The sequence below is a fragment of the Netta rufina genome (assembly GCF_964035555.1).
Source record: "Netta rufina genome assembly, chromosome: 1".
In the NCBI taxonomy this organism is placed as follows: Eukaryota; Metazoa; Chordata; class Aves; order Anseriformes; family Anatidae; genus Netta; species Netta rufina.
Genome location: NC_140123.1, coordinates 78,535,279 through 78,551,197, shown reverse-complemented (window position 1 = coordinate 78,551,197; position 15,919 = coordinate 78,535,279). Strand labels below are relative to the sequence as shown.

At 39.2% G+C, this 15,919-nt stretch overlaps 1 protein-coding gene across 1 annotated transcript in view; it reads right to left on the bottom strand.

Annotated features, from left to right (window-relative positions):
- The window catches only part of EGFL6 (EGF like domain multiple 6), a gene marked incomplete at its 5' end in the record, with an annotated part of 45,449 nt that overhangs the window by 7,262 nt on the left and 22,268 nt on the right, over positions 1-15,919 (bottom strand). The window contains one exon of the mRNA XM_084293230.1: positions 10,193-10,519. Within this exon, the coding sequence (XP_084149356.1) occupies positions 10,193-10,519 (327 nt within the window). The remainder of the gene's footprint in view (positions 1-10,192; positions 10,520-15,919) is intronic.

The following is a 15,919-nucleotide window of genomic DNA, read 5'->3' as shown; positions in this document are numbered from 1 at the left end:
CCTGATGTTTTGATTGCCAGATGTGGTAGAAAATCCTGAGCAAGCTCTTTTGTAAAAAATGATTGGCTTGTCCTGTGCCAAACTGGAATAGTTGGTACAGAGTTGGAATGTTAGGTGCTTTCTCTACAATATCAGACTAAAGGAGGAACTGAAAGAAATGAAAAAAAAAAAAAAACAGCTGCAGCCTGAGAGATGAAGAAAAAACCTCTCATGTCTGTTGAGCTACAAAGGTAGAAGAAGCTTGCAAACTCTTATTTTCCATGGATTGTCAACCTGGGGCCTAAGTATTTTTGAAGTTCTGTGGTTAAGCTTCTTTTGTATTATTTTAAGTGGTGACTGGAAAAGTGTGCACACTAAAAAAAAAGATGACCTCAACTCCGTGTGGTGCCCACGTAAGTAACTAATCACACAAGGCCATTGCCTGCTTTCAGTGGCAGAGGACTCTATCTGCTGTAAACACATATTCAGATGCTACCTGTGATGGATACATACATACTTGTGAATACAAGAAGAATCATTGAATCATTAAGGTTGGAAGAGCCTTCCAAGATCATCTGGTCCAACCATCCCCCTACCACCAATGTCACCCACTAAACCATGTCCCCAAGCACCATGTCCAACCTTTTCTTAAGCACCCCAAGGGATGGTGACTCCACCACCTACCTGGGCAACCCATCCCAGTGCCTGACTGCTCTTTCTGAGAAGAAATGTCTCCTCATTTCCAACCTAAACCTCCCCTGGTGCAACTTGAGGCCAAGGAAGGATGGGAAGCATAAGGAGGGAGGAGGGAAGGATGATTCTTTGGACTACTGCTTACAAAAGGTGCTAGTGGAAAGCCTGCTGTAAGTTCACTTTTTCAGCCATATGGGCAGCAGCACTAAGAAAAGCTCAGGCTTCCTCAACAGTGCCAGGTGGTAGGAGCTATGGAAATGGGCATAGGTCTCTCTACTCAGCTCTGTATTAGTCATGCTACTAGGAAGCTGCAAATGCCAACTATTTTAGAAGCCATGACTTTCATATACATGCACATTCATTCAGTTGGGAGTTTGTTCCAGTGAGTTCCACTTATCTAGGGCTTCCCACCAAAATACGCCAGCATATTAGAAGTTGTAAGCACACGCTCAGGTTTAAGAATATGCTTACAAACCCTGCAAACCAGAGCCTCCTAGTACCATAATGAATATACTCTTTCTTAACCTTTCTTCTCCCTCAAAAGTGTAAAAAAATGTTCTATGTGTACACCAGGGAAAACACACAGCAATGACAAAACCCTGGAGGCAGTTCCAGAGGGACTGAATTGAGCCAAGAAAGGAGACTCATGCAATCTTATGAGCTTTCTGATGAATTGCCAGGAGCGTGTCCCCTCTTGTTGCCCTTGCAGCCTTCTCCTCACCTGGACCACTACTTAAATCACCTGGATAATATTCTTACTTAAGGCGAAGATTAATATATCTTTCTCCAAATTAATATATGTCTAGATATACAGATTTAAGAATATGTGCAAAGTGCTTAGGTGTTAAGTTTACTGTCATGCCATAAACTTGGCCTCCTACTGTGTGAAAGAGGCTCAGGCTGTGAAAACCCTTGCCAAAATGAAGAAAGTTATTAAAATATGAACAGTTCTGGAAAGACCAGAGCAATTTAACAGAAGATAGCAGCTGCCAGAATGATTTATTTACAAAGTTTTTGAATTACACTTGAATTCACTTGAGGGATATACATGCAGGTGTACCTGTGTGCAGCAAATGCTTCCCGTGAAGAACTGTCATGTACATAAAAAGAGTAAAATTTTATATCCAAATCTATTTTTGCTTTCAGTGTCAGGCAGTATAGTCAGGTTCTCCACTTACTGGAGGATATCACTAGTGAGTTATGAGAAACTGCATGCTTCAGCTTACAGAAACGTTTTCAAGAAGTCTTACTTCTTGGAAGGTGCCTATGTTTGACATTGGACTATCATGGGACATAACCAGAATACAAGGTCTGTCCCTCCTAAGTCCTAGGCAGGAGCTAGGCTTGCACTTTTCAGCTCTTCTGCGTTCCAGCGGTGCTTGGAGAAATGCAGGCCTTCCGGAGAGTCCTTGTCTCTTGTTCCATAAGAACACACTCTGACCAACAAAAGCTCACTTAAGTCCCACTTCAGGTGCAGCAGAGTCCACCCTTTCTTTCTTTCCTGCTGGTACCCCCCACCAATGTGTCTGCAGCACTAGCTATCCTATTATCTCCAGTTACATATAAACCCCTTTGCACCAGGGTGCTACACATTCTTTAGTGCTGCTGCCATCACTATACTCTTACGAGTTACGATGGGTTTACCTTATGAGCAGGAATTAATGGCAGAGTGAATTAATGCCCAGGTCCTCAGGGATACCTGTATACCTATAACTAACTAACACCAATTTCCATAGGAGCTGTGCCTCTGAGTGCCTGACAAGCTGGGCGTAAGTAAATTGGTGATGTTCTGTTCCTGAGAAAAGTCAGCTTATTGCTGACACAGGCTCCTGGGTCTGCAAGAAAGTCAGTGTTGCTGTCTGTGACATATGTCCGAGTAATGCCCCTGCTCTGAGGAAAAGAAATCTCTCGGTTTAAGTCACATCAGGTGCAGCTTGTCAATTGTATTGACTGCAGGAACTGTGCCTAGGAAAGGGACTTCCTGCAAAATGCAACAGTTCCAGCTAGATCAGATGGTTGAAGCAATTCCGAGAAACATACTTGCATAAAAATAATAGGACACACTTAAACCGACTCTGAAATAACTGATGACATGACTGCAGTCATGGGGACACTTCTTAGGAATACCTTCAGAAAACACTTGAGAAAGTACTGTTAAAAATAAGCATTCAGACACTGCCCTAATATAAACATGCCTAAATAGAATGCTATGAAGGGGATTTAGAAACAAATTTAGAAATGAAATTTGGATAAAAGAAGTTCAGAATTCCACTTTAAAAACAACAGGCTGCCAGGGAGAGCTGCACATAAAGAAACAGGTCAGTTTTGAGAGTCACCTTCCAGCCATTCCCCCTGTCAGGGGAACTTCAGGTAGCTAAGTAAAGAAAGGTGACAGACCGCCACTACAAAGTGTAGCAAAAGAGCTAGTTAGGTTCAACCATGTCCTTTTGCACTGCAGTGTCCTCCTCGAAGTGCAGGCAGACAGCAGTTCCCTTTGCTTGTCGAACAGGTTTGTTAGCAACCAGCTCTGACTACTTGACTTGTTTGGAGCTGCCTTGCACTCGGATTGCTTGGAGTGAGCTCAGGTCCACCTGCAAACTATCATGTAGACAGACCCTCAAGCCAGTCTACAAGTCAAATAAAGGATAATGAGATCACAATAGCAACAGGAAATCTTCAGGAGCACATCTGGAAATGCACTGCTTGGATAAGCTGCAATTTTACAAGGCCCAAGTGAAAACAAAACCCAAAAAAACCCAAACCCAATGAGCAGAAGTTGAGTACAATAGCTGTGCAGCACTGTTTCAGGGACATGCTTCAGAAACAGAACACCACAGCTAAGTGACTCTGGTACTAAGGGACAGATTTTCCTTTATGTGCACTTGGCTTCACCTCTCTGCTTTGCCAACAACTGTATATAAGATTACTTACAGTACATTTAATACTCCTGGAAATAATATTTTGTCTGAAAATAATATAGTTTGGTTTATAGCTTGAAAGTTATTTTATTTTTGTCTGAAGTAATGCATGTGCTATCCTTAAAGCTTTATTCTTCTTTTCCCTGCTCATGGGTCTATACTTACAAATCACCCATAGCATCCTGAGGCGACAATACTGGAAGAACAGACATACAGCAGGAATACAGGCACCCAAATATTTAATGAAGCTAGCTGTGGGGAATGTGGTACATTTTTGTTTCTTGCTGTGGCTGTTTTTTCCATCCCCTGGAAAATGCCTATGCCTGTTTTTTCCTAAGTAGTCTAGTTAGTCTAAATGTAAAAATAACACAAAATCTTGGAGAAATAACTCACTGTTAATAATTCTAACACACACAGTCCCAAAGTGTTTACAACTGTGGCATGTGGGAACTCTCACAACAACAGTTCTTGTCTATCACTGCTCTCTGATGTTCAAAGCTCATTAAAAGACAAGACAAAACAAAACAAAAACAACCAGAAAACCAGAGTGGGCACTATAAAAAAGTCAAACAATATAATAGGTAGTAAAATGAAGACTAGCTTCCTATACATTCAGTATATCATTATTTGCTTGCACAGGGGTCTAATTATCAGAAAAGACTGAGATTAACAGCCAACATCCTGATTAACTGGGAGAGTTCTCTTGTTCAGAATTAAGAGCCTAGAATCCATAAGATAAGCAGCCCGCTTACATTATTGCCAAATGAACCAGAAAGCAAAAACCTCCTTATCATTCTTGGTGCTATCAAAGGAAGAAGCTTGGTAATTAACACAGTTGGCTAGATTATACCCTTGTGTTTTACAAATATTAACTCTTGTATGACTCTTAGGGAGCCCAGGAAGTTGATTTGTTTGCTAGGTGTGCACACTCAGAGTATGACATCTGGGATTTGACATTTCAATGTCCATTGTGTTTTATACCACCGTTTAAAAGCAGTTCCTACTGAGTTAATAACTGTAGCTGTGGGTGTTTATCACTTCAGGAAATCAGAACTTAGGATCTCATCTCACAAAGAAAATAAGGAACAAACACTACTCAGAACACGGAATGACAACCTTTCTTCCCCTTTCCTGTGCAGCCCTTGCCTCATTTTTTATGCATCTGCAACTTCTGCAATCAGTAGGACAGAGTGCTGTTTATTGAACTATTCTGCACAGCAGGACAGATTCCTCCTTCGCACTGAACAAGGTAAAGATACCAAGGAAAACACACATTTAAAGTCATTAAAGACTATCAAAAGGTATAAAAATGTAAGAAGAAAAAAAGTTTTCACAGATAACCATAATTTTGACATTTCATAAATGTTGAGGGCTGTATTCTGCTATCTTAAACTACTGCATTTAAAAAAAAATGAGTAGAAGTTTTCATATACATCCTGCATTTTGATACTTGGTCTGTTTTAATAATTTAAATCCTAATATAATTTTTTATTATTATTTTTTCCCCTACAGCATTTCCCTATGGCTCCCCATACATTTAAGATGTTGTAAAGTTACCATGATAAATAACGCTCAATTTTAAAAATAATAATTAGGACCTCTGAAAAGTGTGAACTATCCATTTTTCCTAATTAACTCCCCTTCCTGGAAGACAAACAATACAATTTTTAATAATACAAAAGGCAAATGCAGTGTGGATACTTCAGGGGATTGTACAGAGGAACTTAATGTGGTAGTAAAGGAATCACTGCTGAATACACATCAGCAGAGGAGGAAAAAAAGGATGTGTAAAATTAGCAGCTGTAAGTTTGAGATAATCCTGTACTCCGAAGGATCATTCAATACCATTAAAAATGAAGTAATATTAAAGCCGGAAGTTCAATCAATTAAACCCATGAACTGTCTAAATTTTAGTACGTTAACAATCAAGAATGGCATATGGCAATTTAAAAGGAAAGGAAATACAATTAATACCTGCAACCCAACCTGAAAGAAAAATGCAAATGGCATGACACCTTAAGTCCTATACATAGTTGGGATCAAAACAGAACACCATAAATAAAGTTCACATACTTAATGAAACTACATCTTGGCCATAGTAGTTTCCCTGTACAAAGAAGCACACAAATCTTCTGTCAGCTCCCCCTGGCAAAGTAAAATCTCACCGGCATGCTCACCATATAAATCCCGTACATTACTAATTTAAAATTCCAGTCAAATATGACTAGAACAAAGAGAGTAGGGGAAAAATGCAGATAAATCACAATGCTTTAATATTTTCAAGCAATAATAGTCATAGTCACTACCGTCAGTTGTAGAAGCAATTTCACAGAGATTTGTAGCCACGGATAGCTGTTGCTTAGCCCAGGCATATGCTATTCAAATGTTCTGGCTTGGTTGAGAAAGTCCTTGAAAATGAACTCCATTAAACTTCATTACAAAAATCTCTTGTGCGTTATCTTGACTTAGCTTTTGCTGTGGACAAAGGATTTTCCTGGTGTGCCCTTACTCAAACTGGAAACTTGGAAATGAATCCACTCCAAACTGCATGGCAGTGAGTATTCAACAGGAAGGTTACATGATTGACCCTTTGCAGTTGCATTGGGTCACACAGCCCAGTACAGGTCAGTACGTTCTCTTATATCTACCGGCAAAGCCCTGAGCTCTAACCAAACAGGGTGACCATACTCAGGTTTACAATTTCTGGCAGTTTTTCCTAGCCGTTCCAACCAGGTTACAGAATAAACCTGTTGAGCTGTCTGGGCTGCTTCCCTCGATCCATTAATCCATGTATCACAGAAAGGAACAAAGGAATAGGAGGGCTGACTTGGATTATTATTACTGTTATTATTATTATCCGTTATACTCCCTTTGTAACCAAGGAAGTGAAAAATCCCACAGTCCTTTATGGCACAGAATTTTGAATAGAAGTATCAGTATCTTATAACAGTATTATTTATTAATATTTGATTTATTATTTAGAATAACTACTAAGAGTACTACATCCCTAAAAATGCTATATCAACAACATTCTTGGAATTCTATTTTGAAAGAATAACTCCCATCCCTACAGAAATCAGAAATCTTGACAAACACACTCTTGATGAGGGTAAATCTTCTTCTTTATGAAGAAGATTGAGTACTTGTGAACCTAGTCTTAACACAAGTTGCCATATATATTGCAACTGGTTTCTGTTCACTTTCTCCCTATATTCTGCAAAAGTCTGACCAGCTTTGGAATAATTAGCATGACTGGGAAGAATTGTGTCCTCCTCTAGGCTAGTCTTTCAGTGGAAATGTGTGTGAAACAGCATTCTCTAATATTACAAGACTGGTCATCAGAAGACCTGGGTTTCCTTGTGAGAGAACAGAGGTACAAGTCTCCTAACCCTTTTATCTGAGACTCTCACATGTATTTGGCTGTGCCAGTATGGTAAAGCTGGTCCAGGGTTAGCTTGCCATCCAGTGCAAACTTAAACACCAATTTGGCTTCAGTTCCTGACCCTGCTACCTGGGTAAGGAGGTACGCTGGGCTTAGCAAATGCATCTGGTGTAGCTGGCCAGAGGAAAAGTGGTTTTCACAGGCACATCAGCTTTGGAGTCATGGCACCATGAGCCAGAAACCTTTCACAAAAAATGGAGATTGAGCAAAGCCTGGAGGTGAAGATACTCACTGAAGAAAGCAAGGTGGGTGCACAGTCCCAGCTGTCTGTGCAATATGCATTTTGAATTAGGGGGTCTCCTGAATGCCAGTTGAGCTTCCTAATTTATCAGTTGGAAGCACAAACATAATTCCTCAGGCTGGTATGTGTGTGTATGTGTGTGTTTACTTCAGTATTTTGCAGTTCTCTTTTTGTGTTAGCCTGTATGCATCCAATTGCCTCCTGCCTCTGACAGTCATAAGGTCAGAGGAGGACCCTCAGTAGGCCAAGGGCCCACCATGAGTGAGCTCTATTTATCTTTTCTTCACTTTCTTTAGTAATCCCATCCTGGGCTTTTCTTCTTGTGCAAGGAAGGACTTGAGGAGGGAAGTAAGTTCTGAGTATTTTCACCATTTGATCTTGCTAAAAGCTGACATGCAGAAACATATTTTTGCATGTGGCTAGGTGGCAGCTGTTTGGGTACTTTGGAAATACTGCTGCTTCCTGATTTGTGACTTTATATGTTTACAGTATTAGAGAAGCATTTAAGTGTCTTCCAGAACAGGAAGGTCTACATAGTGTGCAGCTCTACACACACTACCTAACACTATTTTTGATACTACTTTGAAATGCTAGGTTGAAAGAATAGAACAAATGATAAAATCATACAGGTCGGAAGGGACCTCAGTAGGTCACCTGGTCTGACCTGCTGATCAGGTGGTTGCTCAAGGCCCAGATCAGTCAAATTGTGAGTATTTTCAAAGATGCATATTTCACACCTGCACCAATTTTCATCCAACTTCAAAAGAAAAAAGAAATATTTTCCTTATAACTAATCAGAATTTCTTTTGTTCCAACATGTATCCATTGCCTCTTGTCCTGTTGCTTTATATTTTCAAGAAAAGTCCGGCTTTTCCTTCTCCATAACGTTCCATTTCTATTAAGACTGAAGAAGCCAGTGGCTCTCAGCCTCTCCTCATATGCTGCATGTTCCAAGTCCCTGACTTTGGTGGAGCACTGCCAGACTCATGCCAGTATGTCCATGTCTTTCTCGTAAAGGGGAGCCCAAAACTGGGTACAGCACCTCAGATGTGGTCTCCCAAGTGCCAAAGAGAAGGAAGAACCATTTCTCTTAATCTGCTCATTACCTTGCTAACACAGCCTAGGGTGTGGTTGGCCTTCCTGGCCACAAGGACACCTTGCTGGCTCACATTCTTCAATTTATCTAACAATACCATCTAGTCCTTTTCTGCAAAGCTTCTTTATAAGCAGGCAGTCCACATCTGTAATGTTGCATGACACTTTTCTTTGCCTTTGCATTTGCTGCACTTCACAATAGTCCTGTCAGCCCACTGCAACAGCCTGTCAGGTCCCTCTGAACGACAGCGCTGCCCTTTAGCTTATAGGTCGCTCTCCCCAGTTTGGCATTGTCAGCAAACTTGAAATATGCCACAAGCAGTCACTGTTGTTAATATTTGCAGAAAGGGAGGAGATTCGTGAACAAACACCTGACTTTACTCTGTTTATCAGCTCTCTAGCATACTTTGGGGAAGCAGTATTAAGCTATACCCTTAGCCTAAACTGAAACAGACCAATTTCCATTGACTTTTTTTTTAATAAAAAAAAGAAAAAGGTAATTTTATGAGAATAGTGCCTTGGGCAAAGAAGCCTGTATTCTCAAATGTATTTAAATGATTAATCGCATTTGTTCTTGGCTTTCCTACAATAGCAATATTACAGACCATGTTTCTAGAGGACTTTAAAATGATCTTTCCTTTTCAAGAACACATGTGCATGTGTTTTTTTGAATCCAATAGCAACAACTTGAGTTCTAACTTAAACTCCATTTGTGTTCATTTATATCATTGTGAAATATGGTGCATAATCTTAATTACTGGGAGATAATGTTTATTATTTTTCTATGCTTTGGAGAAGAAAAAGTATCATGAATAAATTATTAACAGGATGCATTTTTCATATTGCATGTTTTTGCCACCCCCTTGAAGAATATTTGAATGAGCCAGATAAAAATAAAATTAAAATGCATTTGAAAATTGAGAACAACATGGCAAGAAAATGTGTATCATACAACATAGTGATTGAAAGAAAACACCAGAAAGTGGACTAAGGAAACATGTCAATCTTCTTGATAAATGACTAGTGTCAGAAATTAAGCAAGATACCTGCTCAGACACCATCAAATGTTTTAAATGTGCCCATTCAAATAAATTCTTGCATGTAAACAAAAGGGATAAAAAACCCTCTGGTGATTCATGACATTATTTTTCTGGTGCAAATGCTATGAACAACAGTGGTGCCTACTGTATAGTCTACATTATTTGAAACATAAGGACACCATAGAATATGTTTTTCCTCTGAACAATACATGAATATGCCTATAATGAATCAAATCTAGTTGTTGTTTTATGCGTAATGAAACAGCAAAATATCCTTTTTTACTGGGGCTTCTATGAAGGAAATGAGGAAAAGCTACATGTAAGCTGCTGTGAAAGAACAGCTGGCAGAGTGACTGAGAGGCACACTCCCTTCTGTCAACATTGACTGCAGACTATTTCCTCTAAAAAGGAAGATTCACTAAATTTCATAGAATCCTAGAATCATTAAGGTTGGAAAAGACCTCCAAGATCACCTGGTTCAACCATCCCCCTACCACCAGTGTCACCCACTGAACCATGTCCCTAAGCACCAGGTCCAACCTTTCCTTGAACACCCCCAGGGACGGTAACTCCACCACCTCCCTGGGCAACCCAGTCCAATGCCTGATGGCTCTTTCTGAGAAGAAATTTCTCCTAATTTCCAACCTGAAATCTCACAGTGCCTATATTAGATTCATTTTCTACAAGTAAATTAGGATAAAATAGCTATAATGTTTGGTGACTATTTTTTTAGTGTTTATATAAATATTTGCATTAAAACCAGTATAAAAATGGAGAAACTTACAAAAGACATCTCCTCTTAGACTTTGCTCATGGTCAATCTGATTCTCATAATCTTCATTCTCTTCCTTGTCTGTCTCCTCTGCCTCTTCTATAGTAACTTCAGTTTCTTTCTCTTCCATGGTGTAGCTCCCACCAAGATCAATACCACCTTCATAGTCCAGTGACTGCAAGTGGGTCTTAGAAGGTGGTGTCATCGCTGATTCTGGGATCACATTCTTGATTGCTTTGTGCTTTTTCACACTGTTTTTATGGGCAAGAAGTTTCTTAATTGTGTCCTTAGCTGTTCCAGGTATTCTTGGAATTTCCTTCACCGACTTTTCAGGGATAACTAGAACCAAGAAGAAAATATTAAATGTTGGCCTAATGAATCATCCAGCAATCACATTCATAAATGGCACCCCGGTGTTCTTTACAGCATCCGTAGACCTACACAGTTAAATTCTCTCCTGTGAGATTTATGTTCAGCTCTGCACAGAACTAAATACGAATGCACTAGTTAGGCATTTACCTCTGTTGTACAGACAGCACGCTGTTTGATTTAGAATCATAGAATCACAGAATAGTTTGGATTGGAAGGGGCCTCTAAGGATCATCTGGTTCCAACCCTCCTGGTCCACTAGACCAGGTTGCTCAAAGCCTCATTCAGCCTGTCCTTGAACACCTCCAGGAATGGGGCACCCACAGCTTCTCTGGGAAACCTGTTCCAGGACCTCATCACCCTCCCTCATAGTAGAGAATTTACTCTGACCTAATGTTTCTTGCACCGAAGGCTGAAAGACACTGAAATAGAGTATATTTTGAGAGGAGATATATCAAACTGATTCATCGCATTTCATTTAGGTCTAAACTTCAGAGAGGCATCTGAGAACTCCAAATTATTATCTTCTTGCAATTCAATGATGGACTAGAATGTAAATATACAATTTTCTGAGATTGTAACTGTTTTATGATTCCTTTTGACTACAAAATACTAAAAGCAAATCCAGCTTTGTAGTATCTTGCAACTTCTGATCCTGCTCAAAAACACAAAGGCTGGCAGAAGTGAATAACTTCTGTGGGGTAAAAGTCAATCAAGATTGTTCAAAACAAAAAAAAAAAAATGGGGAATTTTCCCCATTCTTGGTCCATCATAGAGTATAATGAAGTCAAATATCCTTTATACCCAGGCAGAAAACTTCAAAACTGTTAGTGGTAAGAGGATATTTTAACATTTACATAGCAGTCCTGATTTTCACATCATGCTCTCCTTGTCAATGTGCTATTTCAAGGTACAAGCCTTTTATCGATAGGGCAAGGGTAATGGGCTAAAGTTGCACCAGGGGAGGTTTAGGTTGGATATTAGGAAAAACTTCTTTACTGAAAGGGTTGTTAGGCATTGGAATGGGCTGCTCAGGGAAGTGGTTGGGTCACCATCCCTGGAGGGCTTTAAAAGACGTTTAGATGTAGAGCTCAGTGATATGGTTTAGTGGAGGACTTGTCAGTGTTAGGTCAGAGGTTGGACTAGGTGATCTTGGAGGTCTCTTACAACCTAAATGATTCTGTGATTTATTTTTAAATTCCATTATTCTTTCTACAGTTATCAAACTATGTTGGGATGATTGAATGAGGGACTATTTTTAATAGGAACCCATTTGAATATGCATTTCTATGGGTGCAGGGAGCCAGGATTGATTTTCTGCCAGTATATGACCCAGTAGCAATGCAAAGGACTCCTTTGAGGCACAATGTTGGTCAGCTGTTCTCTGTGTTAAGATAGGAAAATTATCAGTTTGCATAACATGAGGGGAGATTTCAGTTGCATATTATGAAACACCTGCTTCCTATCCTTGCTATAGGATAGTAAAACACAGGAGCAAGCTACTTAGATTATTTGAACTGTATCACTCAAAGCCTTAAAAAAATGTTAGACTACCATCTGTAACTAATATGCTGGATGTGATCTGCCTCAGAATGAAAGAACAAACTGATCCCTTAGAGTCCCTTCCAGATCTACTTTTCTGCCATCTGACAGAAAATGATAGCTCTTGGTGCCAATGGACAAGTCATCACTGAGGATTAAAGCCAAGACTACTTTGGATCAGTTTGTTCAAAATACGTATACAGTGCAGTGCAAATTCTTGGGCCGGGCACTGGGACAGGCTCTCCAGAGCAGTGGTCATGGCACTGAGTCTGCCGGAGTTCAAGAAGCATTTGGACAATGCTCTTAGACATAGAGTCTGATTTTTGTGTGGTCCTGCGTGGAGCTAGCAGATGGACTCGATGATCTGTGTGGATCTGTTCCAACTCAGAATATTCTATGATTCAATGATACTTTTTTTCTGTGTGTTTCTTCTCATACAGACAAAGGGAGCAGAAGAAAAAAATCCACTTAATAGAATGGTACTGTAGTCTAGTAGGAAAAGAGGAAAGTTCCCTGAATTTATCTTAATTTCTGGCTAATATAATCCTAATCAATGTGGATTTGTCATATTTTATTCAAGGTAAATGCAACTACGTTTTCTACTTAGCATGCCAGGAGCAAAATCAGACCCTCTTGGATAGCTCACTGGAGTGTTCAGATCTTCTGAGACTGCAGTTGGAAGTATAAAATAAATGAATGCCAATAAAACATAAAATAAATAAAAAATGAGGATTTCGTTTTTCTTAGCATTTGAATAAAACTTGTAGCCTTGCTTGCCAGATACTTGCAAGTAAACTCTATTAATACACCTTTCCTCTGGAGGATGTTGTTCTGAAGGATGTATGTAATTCAGCTGCTGTGGTACTCGAGTCTAAGCTCAGAATTCAGCAGTAAAAATTATCAGGAAGAATTAATTCCATACAAATTTTCTCTCAACAATCGGTAAGAAACTGCAGGCTGTTAATAAAGAGGCTGTGGAAGTCAAGACTGACTGCCCAGCAAACCTGAACATCTGATTTTAGTTTCTACTTTGAAGTCTTCCCAGCGAAATGAAAAATTCTTACAGCTCAACATAATAACCTCTGTGGTGTCAGAAAACCAATCTCCTTGCATGTGCAACACTAAGCAGTGTAGAAAATCAGCTGACAGGAAGTGACAAAAATATGGGAATGAATGAGTATAATCCCCACTTGCTTGCAGACTGCAGTTTGCTGATGGAAATATGAAAATTTGAACACTTACATTTTATATTGTGGACAAAGAGGGACTAGACACCAAGTTTAGGATATATCATGAGTACCTTAATCTGCATTCAGCTGTAGAATAGCCTAAGGTATAGATTTAGGGCTTTTTATGTCTACCAGTAAATTGCAGTAGGAATGAATGAATGTAAGCATAGAACACCTAAAACTGAGTCTGTTCTGCAGAATCCACTCCTTGTGGACTTGCATGAATGCACAGCTTGCCTTCTCTGACAGTCTGGAGTGCCACAGCTGAGGCAATGATTTTTCAGGACCCTTTGACCCAAGACATTTATATAAACACATGGGTGTTGCTCACAAACATTTGTGCATTTATGCATTCATGTGATTGCATAGAGAATTTTAGAAACTGAGAAGGAATGTAGTGAATTTCATCCCAGCTTCTTTTTATGCACCCTCCATCAGAAAGCATGCAGATTAAGACCTCCCATTTTTACAGTTTGTATTTATAGTCCTAGTACAAAAAATATTTCATCTTCCAAAGGTACTTTATTTCTTTGAATCAGAGGGAATTAAAGCAAGTGATAGGAAACAAAGACAAATGGTGGTTGAGGGCTAGAAGTAAATCTTTTCTGACATCAGTTGCAGGACATGACTACAAGACCACTGAAATGGCTTGGGATGGGATGTCTAATGACTAAGTTGACTTGTAAAAAACACAGAGAACAGATGTCAACCTCCTGTCTCTGTGCTATACTATGTAAAGGGAAATGCACTGGGCATGATACAGAAGAGGAGCAGGCAGTTATCTGGTTTCCTCACACACGCTCTGCAACTGCAGCTGGTGTTTGTTGACTAGGGCTCTGAATCCAAGAGGGCTGCAACAGGAGATACCTTACTCTGCACTCTGACAGGCACCACACTGCTTCCACTTTAACACCTACCACTAGGTTTAAAAATCTGGTGAGAGACAAGCCTAAGAGACCGGCTTAAAAGTTCTTTTGTAGTTCCCTTTGTAGCTTCTGTATATAAAAATTAGAAAGGGGACAAGAGATACAGATTTGTGTAGTGTAGGGGGAGTCCTTAGCTGTGAGAACAGATTAAATCACAAGGATAATTTCAGAAATCATTCTAAAATGTCCTAGACCTCATAATGAAGGATGCTTCTTTTAGAGAGTCATAAGAGATTCTGAAAGTTTTAATACATAGTTTAATACACAGTTTCTATACTGTTATGTTCTTTAAGCACCATCATCTAGCTATATGTATCACCTGCTTAATTTCTAAAATTTTTGTCATCTTATTTGGGGATGGTTGCTTTGAGAAATCAGTGCAAGTTCATAATACTTGACTGTATTTACTTCATGACTAAAATGTTTCCAGTAGGACATGTGGGATGAAAAGAGCTTAAGCATTATTCATTAAGGGATGACAGCAGCATTTGATTCCATAATGAATTGAATCATAAGAACCTGACCAGTATTATTACAAGAATGGCTTTTTAAGCTTTGAAATGTTATGGCGACAACCCCAAATTTTCTCAGAACTTGCAAGTTAATAAGAAAGCAAATCATATGTAGGTTTTAGAGTTTAACCTATGGGCAAAAACAGAAACCTGATTAATATAAGAGGGATGGAGAGAGCTGTCATGGCTTTGTATTACCATTTAGATATCCAGCAAAGCATAATCAAGAATAGCAACCTCTGTCCATCTGGGCAATAAAAAGAGTGCCATTGCTCTACAGAGTAATGCCTGAAGGTTGTAGGCTTTAAGTTAGTGCTGTTTTTTGTTTGTTTGTTTTTCTTTTTTTTTTCTTTTTTTTTTTTTGTTCTTTTCCTGTTATTTTGTAGCTTCCTGCAAGAAAAGTGAATTAAAAATAGAATCATTTTTCCCCAGAAATCTTAATTGCTGATGGAACCATGTGGGACCCTTTTCTTAAATAAAAGCTGGAATACACATTGAAGCATATGGTGAGGGAAATGTGGTTTCTCAATGCACAATAGGAAATCAGGAAACACATGAACCTGAGAAGAGCAATAGTTTGCAGCAAGATAGAGGCCAGATGTGGAAATGGCTTGGACCCTTTTAGGGACCATTGGAAAATTACACCTCCACAGTTTCTCAAATGAAACGTGTGCTAAAGACAGTTCAGAAACAGTGTCCAACATCTTACATCTTAAGCATACCTGAATGCTGAACGGCAAAAGGTTGCCTGAATAACCTCAGCTCGTTATCGGACTAGCAGTAATGTTTGCAGCTTGATGTCTCAGCAGCTTTCTGGTTAGCTAGTATATTAATATACAAACTAAATTAATTCTCCAACTTCTCTACAAAGTTGAATTTTACATTACTTCACTTATTAAATTATTTGGTAGCATGAGGAGATGTAGCCAAAGAAGTTTCATTATAAACAATGTGCTTAGTTTCTCTCATTTCATATTCTGAAAATGCAGCTATTTATTAAAATGCTTTCCATTTGTTATAAAAAGTTAATAGTGCTGCCACAGCAACCAGTTTGTGACATACTTTAGACAATTTCTATAAAGAACTAATCATTCCCTGTTGAAATAAGATTCCCACCCCATGGGAATAATTATATGTAGTCCTGAGGGTGTATTTGAAAAG